Source organism: Tinamus guttatus, unplaced genomic scaffold (assembly GCF_059628265.1).
Source record: "Tinamus guttatus ecotype Peru unplaced genomic scaffold, ASM5962826v1 Tinamus_guttatus_pri_ptg000482l, whole genome shotgun sequence".
NCBI classification, from domain to species: Eukaryota; Metazoa; Chordata; class Aves; order Tinamiformes; family Tinamidae; genus Tinamus; species Tinamus guttatus.
The window spans coordinates 281,344-296,450 of NW_028289016.1; the positions used below are offsets into that span (position 1 = coordinate 281,344).

The window sequence follows — 15,107 nt, forward strand, 5'->3', positions numbered from 1 at the left end:
AGGGGATCTAAGCAGTGTCCCTCAAGGGAGGCAGTGAGGAGGATGGGGCTGGCCTCTTTTCCTTGGTGGCCACTGACAGAACTAGAGGAAACAGCCAGAAACTGAAGCATCAAAAGTTCCACAGGAACTTAAGGAAAAATTTCTTAACAGCGAGGGTGACAGAGTACTGGAACAGGCTGCCCAGAGAGGTTGTGGAGTCTCCTTCTCTGGAGCTCTTCAAAACCCGCTTGGACGCAGTCCTGTGCCACGTGCTCTAGGTGACCCTTGTGTGTGCAGGGGGGTTGGACTAGATGATCTCTAGAGGTCCCTTCCAACCTTAAGCAGTCTATGATTTCTAAAAATTCTGCTCTTAAGTGGAATAAACTTTTAGTGTAGGTTCTAAAGAAGAAAAATCTCTGACTCTTTCCAAACTTATTCTTCTGAAAGCAAAGATTTTGAGGGGTCGTGTGATTGAACTGCTATCTGTACATTTTGAATATGCTGTATTGAGAGAGAGAGAGTGTGTGTGAGTGTGTGTGTGTGTGTGTACCTTGAAGGATCTGAGTTAGTACTGGAGATTAAACCAGAGGGATTCGAAAGCCCTGGGATCTGTTGTGGTCCTTGTTTCAGGTGTGTAACAGCAGGCGGCTTAAGAAAGCTACCTAAAAAACGACTTCATTAGGTTTGCTGCGAATACCTGGTATAAAGAGGCCAGTTACTCGGCTTGTTATGCAGGAGTACTCATTTCCAATGAGCCGTGAGTAGTTTCTTCTGTATTTTCATGTTTTCTGTGGGCTTGTTTCCCATTTACAGGAAAATGCTGGAAGAGATAGGATACACTGGCTCTTAAAACTACTTTGATGTAAAGATAAAACTGGCTCTCACCTGCTCCTATTTTCCCTCAGGAAGCTTCATGGAAGCCTGTCTGGTGTTAAATTCTCTCCGTTTCCTTTCTTCTAGAAATATTGAATCATTGGTGCATAGAGACCCAGTTGTTAAAACATAACTGTGCAATAGCTGTTTGTAAGTGTGCAGAATTAAGATGGGGAGGGGTGAGGGGGGGTGTATGGGCTATGTTTTGCTGTCTGTCTTGCAAAAGATGTTGCATTAGGCTGTTTCCATGAAGTACATTAATCTTATACATAGTTTTATAGTTCACGAAGCAAATAGTTCAGAGAATAACACAAACATTAATGCAGACAGTTGGACTCATTAAAAAACAGTAGTTATAGCATTGTTAGGCCTGCTGTGCAGCTCACAGTGCACTAAATAGAGGGCTTCAGTACTTCAGAACACCAATTTAGCTCCAGTTTTCCTATGTCAGTCTAGCATCTAGGTCTGAGTTGGTGTTTGAGATGGGGAAGGAGGGTGTTGCTTTTGTATGTCTCTCTCACCTGCTGCTGAATCCTCTTCTTGTTGTTCAGATCAAGTACTGCCGAGACCGGCAGTCGCTTAAGCACCTGCTTAACTTGACTCACGAGCAGCTTTTGCTGCATCAAGACCCGAATGCTCCCTACCTCACAAGGCCAAGTCCTTGGGGAAGTTCGTGGGGTGTTTGTACTGGTTTCTCGTGGCGATGCTGAAGGCAGCGATATGGGTGCTCCCTCAAGTACTGCAGCGAGGGCTGTGTACGTGAAGCTCCTGCTGCCGGGAGGAGCTGGGGCTTCTGCTTTGGAGAAGCACTGAGGGTTCAGGCTGTACAGGCCATGCAATGTGGATGAACTCAGTTTGGTGCAGTGACTTGCAGTATGACTGAAAAATAAATCTTGGTTTACAGGCAAAAGCTTTCAAACTCCATTGTTCTTTCCCACCTGCATGGAAGCAAAGCGCAGAGGTTTTTGTGCAGACAAGAGCAGCTTGGTTTGACCCTCTCATGCAAGAGAGGAAGATGGTTGCTTCTGCTTTTTAGAGAACAAGTGCAGATTGTGAGGCCGTTTCTGTTGTGCTATGCTCTTTGTGAATTCAAGACCAAGGGCCTCTAAAAGACTTTTTATCAGTTGGGGAGTTAATCATGGCTATCTGAACAGATGAAATACCGTGCCGTTCTTTTGCTGCTGGGATCATGCTCTGTCTTGCATACAAAGTATTCATACAACTGAAATGGTTTGTATCAAGGAAATTTAATATTTTAAAAAAGAGACTGTGTGTTGTGTGTGTGTGTTTTTTTTTTTTGTTGTTGTTTTGTTTTTGTTTTGGTTTGTTTTTTTGTAGCTATAATTTGGGAATTTGGATTTATCCTTTTTTGTACCTGCAGTTCTTATGCAGGAAAAGATCCTTTTGATATTCAAGTGAGATATATATATATATATATATATATATATATATATATATATATATATTTAAGACTTTAGAAATGATGCTTTCATTTTATCTTAAGGATTTGGGTGTGTTCTCAATTTGGTGTCTTCCTGCTGCTGCAATGTCTTTCACTTTTTTTTTTTTTCTCTGTATTTCTTTGTATGTCACTTAAAGATATATTTTCGAGTGTCGTTAATGTAAGTTTTGAAAGTAAGCCAGCATTACCGCTTAACCTCTAGGAAAAAAATAACTTTATTTAAGGTAGTATTTTCTATTTACAGACTTTTAAAGTATTTAATCATTAGACATCCTCCTGAGTATCTATAATCAGACTTGTTAACAATCTTTTAACAATGTATTTGGATCTTGCTTGAAAGGAAGGGGGGGAAGTATTTTGGTTAGGGTGTCCATCTGCTTATTGCATTTCCTGCCTCAGAATACTTTATTTCCTTTGCCTCTACAATGGGGGGGAATAAAAAATAAATGTGCTTTCTGACCAGTGAAAACCTTGCATTCTTCTAATTAAAGAACTGTAATAAGTGAGCCTTATTGATACATTGCTGATGAACAGGCATTTTAATATCTTTTTATTGCAGAGAAGGTAATTCATATTAGGCTATGAAAGGCATGACCTCTATATTATTATTATGTCCTTATCTTTCACTATGCTCTGTGATTTTATTTTTAAAAAATGAATTGGATTCTGAGAGGTGGCTTAATAAAGCTTATTTTTTTTTGAAAGACAGCAAGCTTCCCGAAGGTGATTGTTTGCTGCTCTTTAAGAATGGTTTTCTGGGTAATTTAGCAGATAGCTCAACAGAATCAGGAAATCTTCCAGACTGTTCATGTTTGTTGCTCAGTATCTGAGAGAGTATTTTGGGGATTTTGTTATTGTTGTTGCTGGCAATTACAGGCAACTGCTTTGCTGTGGATCAGAAGGCATGAGCCAGATGGATTGCACTTTCATTCTGCAGATATGATTTACTGTGAATTTCACTGCACTTGGAGCTGACTAGAAGTGCATTTGAGTCATTGGTCATTCAGAAAGCAGCTCTCAGGGACACTAGCCTTCCTTTCATGACTTCTGGTTTAAACATACTGAGTAGTAGCTTACAGGACTCCTATTTTTTGAAGAGGAGTTTCATGCACGGGATTGCGTAGTTGCAAGCATATGCATCCTATGAAGTTGAAGCCTAGCATTAATTTATATGCATTGTGTAAGTTGCTCTAAAATATGAGTTTACAGTTGCCAGTAAATGCATGAATAATCACAACACTTCTGAAATATTTGGGAAATGACATATGGGTTGATCTTTTTATTGGTTAAATATTTGCCAAGATTTGCCTTTTTATTGAGTGTCCGATATTCCAAGCAGTAGGCATATTTTAAAGAAATGTGCCTCTAAACAGGTATGCTCCAAACTGCAAAATACATAATTAATCACAGTAATAGTTACTGGGCTTACTGTAGCCTGTTGGAGTTAGTGTTTTTATTAATTGCATGGTGGGGAGGAATGGCACAAGATTTGAGTTCTGTGGCATTATGCTCTGACTAAAAATAACTGTGTTCATGCCTATGAAAATTCTTTTTTCTTTCCTGTAGCCATGACATGGAGAATAAAGAAACCCTCAGGGGGTTGCAGAAAATGGATGACCGCCCAGAAGAGCGCATGATCAGGGAGAAACTCAAGACAGTGTGCATGCCAGCCTGGAAGCATGAATGGCTGGAAAGAAGAAGCAGGAGAGGCCCTGTGGTAAGTGGCTTTTGAGGAAGGGCAGTATCTGTCATTATTACAAATGGAAGTCACTGAAAGTTGCAAAAATTCTTTTAGGAACTTTAAGCAGCTCATGGGCTTTTAGTTTTGATCCTTTTGTTCATTTTAATGAGCTGTTTAACAGGAAATTGTGGGCAACTTTCTGAAATGTACACGTGTATTACACTTTACTGAGGCGGGGGGAAGCCAAAAGCCGAGCTTAATATAAAACATGGCTGTATCAACACTGCCCTCTAACGTCAGCAACTACAGAAACTATTATGTTTTTTATGTAATGAAGAACTTGCAGTGAGTATGAAACTGCACTGGGCTGGTTGTACTCCTGTGTTTTTTTTTTTCAAGGGCTTCATGATTTCATGTATTGCAAGCACAAAGCCCAGCAGCTCAAAGCGTATCAAACAAAATAGTTTAATTTCTTTTATATTTTTTTTAACTGCATAACTTGAAACTGTCATTCCCCTGCTCAACTGTTTTCCTTGACGTTTCTGGGATTTTATTAGAATCTGGTGCACAGAAAGTTATCAATTACTACTAGTTTAACCTAAATGCCTTTTCAAGCAGTAGCAATTGGTAACAGTAACCTGTTCTTAGGCATGTGCATTTGCCTTCTGACCTTCTAGGAAAGAAAGCAAGCATTGCATTAATTGGTAGCATTTCAATATAGTGACTTCCCAATGTAAAATAAACAGTGCTTGGATTAAGAATATAGATCTAAGTCTTCCCTTTCTCAGGCAGTGCTCTCACTGGTAAGCAGCAAATGCTTCATTCTTCTGTATACCCTGCTTCAACTGGAATGCTTTTCTTAGTAAAGGAATAGCTTTAATAGGATGGTTTAAATGCTTTTGTTCCAAAACAGTATTTAGTCTTGTGGCCAAAGTGCAAATCATGAGGTAGAAAAGGACTTCAGCTTGGATGCTTCCCCCTTCTCAAACCCAGAGCTGTCCTATAGACAGTTTGCTTATTGGCATTAGCAGGGAGGAGGATCCCTTCCATTTATTGCCTAATTTGGAGGGATCTCTACAACCATCTAGGAGAGGGTCTACGGCTGCATTGCTTGAAGCTTTCTTCTAACTTTGAGTCAAACCTCTAAATCGTGAAAAAATTTCTGTAGAGTTAATGCCTGCCAGACATTAATACTAAAATCAAAGGAATTTGCAGACTCCATATGTGTAAGTAATGAATTAATTGTATAATGCTACTAACACAAGTTCCAATTAATTTGTTTTGTTTTCACATACAACAATTATCTTTGAAACTAACACACATGGTTGAATTCCTGCAAGGTGGTGAAACCTATCCCTGTGAAAGCAGATGGATCTGAAATGAGCAAAGTGTCTCTAGAATCTCAGGCTGAAGGACAGAGCACGGCTTCTTCACCCACGCATAAGGGGAGACGTAGCCCTTCTCCCAGTAGCGCCTCTTCGTCGTCCTCGAGGACTGTTAAATCTGAATCGCCAGGAGTCAGAAGAAAAAGGATATCTCCAGTGCCTGTAAGTCACGAACTATGGTGTAATTATTATTTTTGCTACTAGATACCCAGTTTTGGAGATACCTGTGTTCTGTTAGCTTGATTGCATAAAGAGATGCCAGAAGTTTGTTTTTCTCTAAGTCTTGAATGTCAGTTTTCCTGGCAGATATGTTCCCTAGGGGGACAGGCCTGTTGATACTGAACAAAGATTCCTGCAAAAAGGAGTTACTAGTATGCTCTTTGTGATTCTCTGCTCCAGGGCTGCTCTTTATGTATGTATTAGGGAAGCTTTAGGTATATGCATCCTTACGGTGCTTTCTAAAATCATTGTGTTCAAGAAGATCAAGACCGGAATATTTTTAAATGGCTTCACTAGAGAAGATCAAGAATGGAAGAGTTGAGCAGTAGATTATTTTTATTAAAACATTCATCCACAGTTATTCTTCAGGTGACTCATTTACTACAATTTCACTGTGAAGCTGTAAGAATAGGATCTCATTGCTTTTACTGTCCCATTGCTCCCACTGGACTCAGTTTCCAAAATGAAGTAAAACATTCTACTGCCGTTCTGCTGAGCTGGGGGCAAAATAGAAGGTATCGCTCGTAGTACAGCTCCATACCTCTTGATAAGAGAAATTCAAATTTAAAGAAAACATTACCAAACCATTTAACTCTGACTTTGCTCAGTTGATGTTCTCTTTCTTTTAGTTTTATATTAACTGTTCATGTGAAAAAGTGAAGTCTGTTGTGTAATTAAGTGATGGGCAGTGACTCAACTGCAACTTTGTGACATGATCTAAAAATCAAAGTAGATGTCAGTCAAAGCAGAAAACCTGAAATCAGGCAGAATCATTAACTTATGTTAGAACTCATGCAAGGCATTGAAGAAAACTTTAATAAAAGGATTGGTTCATTTGGTGGTGGCAATTTATTTACCATAATCAAAAACAGCATCCTGAGCTGAAGGTTGTTTTCATTGTGAAAAGGAGAGGAAGAGGTATCCTTTTTCCTTCACTTTGGAATTTCTTACTCTGCAGTTCATTGACCATATGTCCCCTGATATAAACTCTAGTCATAAGGGTATAATGCTAATATATTTCACAGATAAAGAAATCCTGTCTTATATAATAACTTCCTCTGTTGCTAATCATTATAATGACCTTCTGGTTGAATTGTACCTGTTAATTCAGTAAAACAGTAAGGCTACCAGTGAAGACTTGCAAATAGAAGCGATTTAAGAGACTCCTTTTCTGTTGTAATGTCAACCAGCTTCTTATAAAAAAAGAAAAAAAAAACAGTTTTTCTTCTGTCTGCTGCTTTTGCACATGGAAGGAGGTTAATTCTTTTAAATTCATAGTCTAAGCAGGTTGTAGTTTCTTCAGGTTTTGGGAACTATCTATATCTTTGTCAATAAGAGTGAAATAGCCAAATTCACTGTCCCGACAACCTTTGATGGAACCACTTTTGTAGTTGCAGAGTGGCCGAATAACACCGCCTCGAAGAGCTCCCTCTCCAGATGGCTTCTCTCCATATAGCCCTGAGGAAACGAATCGCCGTGTCAACAAAGTTATGAGAGCCAGGCTGTACCTGCTGCAGCAGATAGGACCCAACTCCTTCTTAATCGGAGGAGACAGCCCTGATAACAAGTACAGGGTGTTTATTGGGCCTCAGGTGAGAATGTTTTTGTTATAGGCAGCTTTTAGTAATACATAGCTAGTCTTGAAAAACTGTACAAAACCAGAATAGATGGATGAAGTGAGAGTCACAAACCCATGTTAACTGGAAACATTTAAGAGATGTAATGTATGCACATGCAGTGGGAAGTTGTTACTAATATTTAGCTTATTCTGTGTACTTCTCATTCCTATCAATGGATCCTAATTATATATAACTTTATGTATTATATATATAATTATATTTTGGCTGAAATTTGGCGCTTTGATTGTCTTAAATTTTCACATCTTGGAGTGAAAAAGTATTTCCTCTACTCATGGACTTATCTATATATATGTAACAAACACATCACTTCCCTTAAAAGGTGCGATAATGTCATTAATACCCATAATGTGGTCCAGATAGATATTTTCAGTACTCTGTGATGCTACTTTTGGGAACACCTAAGTTTTTTCTATAAATAAAGCAGCTCATTTAAATTTAATTGCCGTCATGTTTACAGCTGTCTGATTACATGTATAAATTCTTTTCAGTATTAATAACAGCAAGAGCTTCTAGTTGACTGTCATCTGTTTCTTGTATATATTTCACAATGAAGTTTTGAGAATTTACACTTTCACCTAAGGTATTGTGCCCAATATATAAAATGTTATTTCACATATTTCACACTAACTGCTGCTTTTTTTTTTTTTTTTTTTTTTTTTTTTAGCAATTGGCATTGTGTACCTATCTGTTATGCATTTAAATGTGTGACTACCAAGACAACATGACCCTGACATATGATACTAACATATACTAACATATGATGCTTTTCTTTTCAGACATGTAGCTGTGGGCGTGGAACATTTTGTATCCATCTGCTGTTTGTTATGCTGCGAGTATTCCAGCTGGAGCCCTCTGACCCGATACTGTGGAGAAAGACTCTGAAGAACTTCGAGGTAGTATATGTCTAATAGACTTCATAACAGATCTAAAATAAAATCTGGGTAAAAGTCTTTAGGATGTTGTTTTAAAATGGAACACTTTGTTGCTTATCATAGCAACACGCATGTATGCTTTTAATTATATTGTTAACTCATTCTTAAGAGCTCTGTAAATAGAAAAAAATCTGCAAATAAAAGAAATAACTAAAACTTGTGAAGCTTTAGTTTAGTGAATAATATGAATCTTGTGGGATTTTTGTCTCAGGTTAGTGTATCTGTAACATTGATAGTTGGAAGGTAAACAGAATAAGGGTGTTCATAAGTATTGGTGTGTATGTCAAGCTATTTGTTTAAAACAAAAAAGCTGTTAATTGCTATGTTCCTTGCAGCCTATTTAGTAGTGAGGCTTTGGAAATTCCTGCTACTGCTGTTGCAGCTAATGTATTATTGAGAAGATGAAATTTTGTTTTTAAGCAGTAGTTTAAGCTTCTGTATCATTACCTTTACATACAAGATATTCATAGCATAAATATGACTGTTGCTGTTTTTTTCTGATATCAGGTTGAGAGTTTGTTCCGGAAATATCACAGTAGGCGTAGCTCAAGGATCAAAGCTCCATCTCGTAACACCATCCAGAAGTTTGTCTCACGCATGTCAAACTCTCATACATTGTCATCATCTAGTACTTCCACATCTAGTTCAGAAAACAGGTTAGTATTCTTCTAAAGAAATTATTCTGCATTATTTTTTCTGATTTTGGAGGTTTAGAATCACCTACACAATTCTTTTTGTTTCAAAGCTGCTTTCATTTCAACTCATGTTAAAGCTCTGTATTTATCGACAATCAAAAGTCAAGTATACATTAATCATCCTGGTGCCAGGTGGACATATTCAATTTATACCTTATGTCTCAATGAAGGAGAGAAGGGGGGGGGGAGAGTTGGGAAAATAATTCTTTGGATGCATTGTGGAATTGGGAAACTTTAGAAGTCTAAGCAATCCTCTTCAAGCCTGGAACATCTATTAACTTTGGAAACCTATGTATTTGTATGCATTTGTTCAAATACAGCATGCATGCAAATGTTAACAAATGAAAACATAAGATATTTTTTCTCTTGCCCTAATAACATTTGAAAGCAAGCTCTACTATGGAGAAATCTTTGTGCCTGTGACAATATATTGAAAAATTTCCAGGTAAACATACTCTGTGTGTGGTTTTAAAAAATAAAAAATAGAAGTATTTGCCCTCCATGTAGAATGGATGATTAAACTGTTTTAAGGAAGTTATTACATTATGATGATTTTTATAACATATTAAAAGATGCCCTATTTCTAAATTTAACTGATTCTTTGGGCTTTTCCAAACTCTTATTACTTGAGTGCTTTTGCTTGTGTTCTTTTTCCTGATTTTTGCAAAGATTTGCTTTAGTGTTTTGTCTGTTGACTTGTTACTGGGATGAATGAACTAGCTATACAGAGGCCTTCTGAGAGAAGACACCTAAAACAGAGGCTTTCTTTAGTGAAAGAAAGTACCACCTTGGTGTGTTACTTTGACAGTAGCCCTGTCACTGGATCAGTATGTAGACCAATATGTTTAGACAGGTTTGTAACTCTGATGTTCAGATTGTGACCTTAACTTCCCACTGCCTTGTACTTATTTTTCCAAATGTCAAATCACGTCACTGTAAATTATACAAACCAACTGGTGAAATACGAGATGTGTTCTGAAATACCAGTTCCTTCTATTTAGATATCTTGTCCAGGAAGATTTTTTTTTTCCACATAGGGATAACTTAATGGGGTTATGGATTTCACTGCATCAGGAATAGAGGTTTTTAAGTTCTTTGCTAGTACAGCTGATGGTTCAATGAGATACTGACACAGTACAGCAATCTAATTCTGTGTGACATAAGTTATAGAGAACATAAGTACTTGGGATAATCTTAGTCAATTCTGTTAATCACTGACTTGCATTTTTTTGGTTTGCTGCTAATTCTGCAAAAAATAAAAAATAGAAAATGTGTTTTTATACCGTGGAACTGAATTTTTCATTGTAAACTCCTTGTGGTTTTTTTCAAGGGGGAAAAATGCCAACCATTTAAAATGCAAGGAAATACATTGTGTGTGTGTGCGTGCATATATATATATATATATATATATATATTCCCTTCTACATAAATATATTGTTATTTTTAAGATTGCTATTTTAAACATTTCTAAACCAATATATGGCTTTTGCAAGCTATATATAACCAGCTATTTTAGACACATACAAGTTCTAACTCTTTTATGAATAATACTAAGATATTCACATTTAAATAGAGTGCAAAAGACTTAAGTTTATTTCTTTTCACTTAACCTTTAAGATTTTGAATATTTTTTCTGATGAAATCTCTGATTATATCTATTATTAATTATATAGTGGGGATAAATAAAATTGAAACATCTAAGACTGAGCTGAATGTTTTAATCTACATGGGATGTGTTATTTGTTTGTATGAATCTGTTTCTGTGTATGGTAGAAAAATGAGGGTGGCTGTTATTCTCTATTAATTTTTAATTTCAGACCCTCATCAATTAAAACTTTTTTTAGTTTAAAATTTAAAATTTAGTGTTCTTAACTTTTCAAAACAAACCTATTAGTAAAAAAGTAAAGGTTGGTTTGTTTAAAGAAGCCTTAAGGAGGAAAATGCAAGTGCCTAAGGCTAGGCTTTTCAATCCCTAATTTGTATATGACGTAGTTTGAAGACGCGTGTGTGTGTTGTTGTTTTTTATTATTTATTTTTATTTTTTTATTATTTTTCCTTTCATTTCAAGAGTGTAGTGTCTGTACTTGATGCTTCTACAATTTTGGTTGCTTGCTTACTTGGAGATCTGGTGGTTGTTTCAAATTGGAGGCTGATCATTTTATTGAAGGTTTTCAGAATTCTGATACACCATTTTTACGGTTGCAAATATCTGTTTTTATAGTATGAAGGATGAAGAAGAACAGATATGCCCCATTTGTTTGTTAGGGATGCTGGATGAAGAGAGCTTGACTGTATGTGAAGATGGCTGCAGGAATAAGTTACACCACCATTGCATGTCAATATGTATGTTGTCATCTTTGTCTCAATTCTGGTACCTGTATATACTCAAATCACTAAGATTTAATACTTAAAAAATTCTTAAGTGGAGAACAAAGCTCTTAAACTTTGGCATTGTTTAGGTATTGTTAGTTCTTGGTTTATCAGTTGTTTGTGAATCAAGTTTGCCATATGATGCTCTATGGGGGAGAAAAAAGTTAATTGTAAGGCTAGAGGTTTGATCCTGTGCCACCTGAGAGAGAAGATTAATTTCAACTAGAGCGAGATTAGCAGCAGACATTTACCCCTCTTTCACTTCTCACTAAATGACTTGAAAGCCCTCTACTACTAGCGTGGGTTATCTAAGTAACTATGGAATATGCTTATGTACTACCTTACATAAATAGTCACAGTCTGCTTTAATAAATAGAAATCCATCCTCAATATTCTAATTCTTTTTTTTTTGGGGGGGGGGTATCTTTGAGGTATAAAAAGACCTGTATTGTTCCAGTTAATGATTTTTAACATCATAACCTCATCTTCTAGCTTGATATGCTGTAAACATAAAGTACCAATTTTCTTTTTGCTATATTTCAGGGGCAGAAGAATGTAGGAGAAACAGAGAGCTACTTATATGTCCTCTTTGTAGATCTAAATGGAGATCACAGGATTTCTATAGGTAAGCACTTAGTTTTACTGAATGTAGTGAGTTGTTGTTTCTGAATGTTTAGCTTACATTCCTAAATACTCTGAAGTATTTCCTTCACCAAATGTTTCTCTTGTTAATTCATGTTATTTATTGTTAACTTTATAGTCATGAATTGCCAAGTCCTGTGGATTCTTCTGTTCTTCGTGTGGTTCAGCAGCAAACTCAACAGCAATCTATGGCTGGATCACAAAGAAGAACCCAAGATAGTAATTTTAACCTTATTCATTACGGGGTCCAGCAGATCCCTTCTGCCTATAGAGACTTAGCTGAGCCATGGATTCAGGTAATTTTATGTTGTAAAAATTTCAAGTGTAAAAGCTGATTTTGAACTGTTTTATCTGATTTTGTCACTCGGTGAATTGTAAGTCAATCCCTGCAGCTCCTACGTGAAAACTACATGTATCTTCAGGAGAGGCTGTGATCATTGTGCCTAATGGCCTGCAATGAAACACACTGAAAATCATTATATCTTCCTGTCACTGCTCTTGGTCATTAGAGGAGCTTTCTTATGGAAAAGTTTGGAATGAGAAGAGTTCTGTTTTGTTTAACATCTCCAGTTTGGCTTCACTTAAACAGAAAAAAATGCAAACCACCCACAGGAGCTTGAGCGTCTTTTGGTATGTGTAGAGAAAAGAATGAGTTTCTTAATGCTACTAATTCCCTCTGAAGAAGGTTGTGTGTGTTCTCCAATTCCACTTAGTGAAACAAAAAATATTATAATGGGGTGGTCTTCTGTGTTTGTTCAGAGATGAGAAACAAAATGAAAAATTGGACAGCTTGAGGTAGAGCCATGAGAGACTTCTAATGTATGAATGTTTAACTCTGGCACCAGTTCAGAGTACTTGTAACAATTGAAAAACTTACTCTGAATCACATCATAGCTCTACCCCTAGTGAGTGCCTGTACAGTCCTCCTTCCCTGACATCTGTTTAGCAGAGTATTTGGAGTACTGATGCATGATCGTATAGGATGCTTCATTTCCATCCAAGATATTTTTAAAATATAGTGTATCCACTGTCATGCTTTTGCTGTCAGACTTCATAAGACTTTTTTTTTTCTCCCCCTCACCTGAAGCATTTCTTTGTTCTTTTTGGCTGCTTGTTTCAAGTACTTAAGTTGCAGTGTTTGGTTTGACTCCTACAGTGTTTGGTTTGACTCCTGCAGTGTTACTTTTTCTCTTTGCAGGTATTTGGAATGGAGTTGGTTGGCTGCTTGTTTTCTCAAAACTGGAACATACGTGAGATGGCACTACGACGTCTTTCGCATGATGTTAGTGGTGCTCTATTACTGGCTAATGGTGAAAGCACTGGAAATTCTGGAAGCAGCAGTAGGAACAACACAAGTGCTGGAGCTCTAGGAGCAGCTAGTGGGTCATCTCAGACCAGTATCTCAGGAGATGTTGTCGTGGAGTCCTGCTGCAGTGTGCTGTCCATGGTCTGTGCCGACCCTGTCTACAAAGTGTATGTTGCTGCTTTAGTAAGTAGTTGCTTATTTGTTGTACTCTAGTAATTTCCAAATGACTAGGGTTTGGGAAAGAAAAGGAGGAGACATATAAAGAAAAGAATCCTAGCGGTTGTTTTTGATCGCTGCTGAATGGGTTTTAACTTGTAACCATCATCTGAAAAAGGTGAATAAGATCCTCAGGAAAAGCAGATTGGCATGACTGAACTTGCATGAACCCCTTTTGAAACTCTCTAAAAATGTTGGCATAGCTAATTTAATATCTATTGTTTTTCTCCTTTCTCTTAGAAAACCTTAAGAGCCATGCTGGTATATACTCCTTGTCATACGTTGGCAGAGAGAACTAAACTACAGCGACTTCTCAAGCCAGTTGTAGAGACAATATTAGTTAAATGTGCAGATGCCAACAGGTATTTCATTAACTCATTAACTTCAAACCCATTTTAGGTTGTTGAAGTGTCTTGAAACTTCCTTTGCCGCTATTTTATATAGAGCTAATAAACCAAATAGTGGTGTATGGGCCATGGCTATAAATAAATCATAGTATGTTTTGACTAAAGCCTAGCTGCTGCCAACCAGCTTTTGTCTCAAGGTCTAATTCCTGTTGTTTTGAAGGAATCTGATTCTATTTCTTTCTAGTACCTGCAGATCTTAAATGATGTCCTCCTTTCAAAGGCCTTTTTCCCATTTTTCCCCCCCCAAAAAAAAAAAAAAAAGGCGGGGGGGGGGGAACGACACGACTCTAGGTGCAGAAGTGATTCAGCTGGATTTTGTCTCTTTCATTTTAGTTCCTAAGCAGCATTAGTTAGAATCACTGAGTTTGAAACTACAGCCAGGCGTGTGTGTGTGTGGTGTTTGTTTTTTGGTTTTTGTTTTTTTTTTCTCCTCTCTCCTGTCTAGTGATAGAATAACTAAAATTAAATGAATAAGCGAGTTAGATATCTAAGTGATGTCCTAACAAGTCCTAAGGTCCTAACAAGTAATTGAATTGCTGTTAATAGATTATTCCCTGGAAGTTTCAAAGAAATTGGCAAATGTGGGTGTGGGGAAAGAACTACAAGAAATGGATTTCTATTTGTTTTTCATTTATTTTCTTATTGATGATGCACTTAAGCTTCTGGAAGTGTCCTATAAAAATATCATAAAGATCAATATCTTATAGGATTATATAAGTGTATTGGTCAAGTGATGTGAAACCAATTTCCAAGCAGAGTGTCAAGCTATTGCTAATGATTATTGAAGTGTAATGAGTAGAATTATTTTCTTGAGAAGCATCTGCTAAGACTTACTGTTGGTTTTAATTTCTTATAGTCGAACAAGTCAACTCTCGGTCTCAACAATATTGGAGATATGTAAAGGCCAAGCGGGAGAGCTGGCAGTTGGGAGAGAAATACTTAAATCTGGTAATAATAGCTCTTAATGTATATATTTTATATATATAAAACATTATATATGTACAAACAAATAGAATGAAGTGTCTAAAATTTAATACGGACCTAACTTACCAGAAATCAAAATGGCATAAAGAACAGTGTCCTTTGGAGTTTGGTGGGCGGTGAGTGTGTGGGAGGGGGGAGTTAATTTGGGCACACCTGTATTTTTATATGATATGGTTCTGATCTTCATTGAATTTAGATTGGATAAAGCTTAAATGTATTTATAATAACTCCTTGTTTTGTTTTAATAGGGTCCATCGGTATTGGTGGTGTTGATTGTATCCTAAACTGTATTCTTGGAACCCAAACTGAATCTAGC

At 36.9% G+C, this 15,107-nt stretch overlaps 1 protein-coding gene across 1 annotated transcript; it reads left to right on the top strand.

Annotated features, from left to right (window-relative positions):
• Nucleotides 1-3,866: 3,866 nt before the first annotated feature.
• LOC104567258 (mitogen-activated protein kinase kinase kinase 1-like) lies at nucleotides 3,867-15,104 on the top strand (the record flags this gene model as incomplete). The annotated part of the gene is made up of 12 exons (XM_010214072.2): nucleotides 3,867-4,031; nucleotides 5,336-5,542; nucleotides 6,991-7,191; nucleotides 8,016-8,132; nucleotides 8,679-8,827; nucleotides 11,088-11,209; nucleotides 11,780-11,861; nucleotides 11,997-12,174; nucleotides 13,077-13,367; nucleotides 13,641-13,762; nucleotides 14,664-14,755; nucleotides 15,040-15,104. Coding segments are annotated over exons 1-12 (1,770 nt in total), but the record flags the coding sequence as incomplete, so codon positions are not given.
• Between the last annotated feature and the right edge of the window lie 3 nt (nucleotides 15,105-15,107).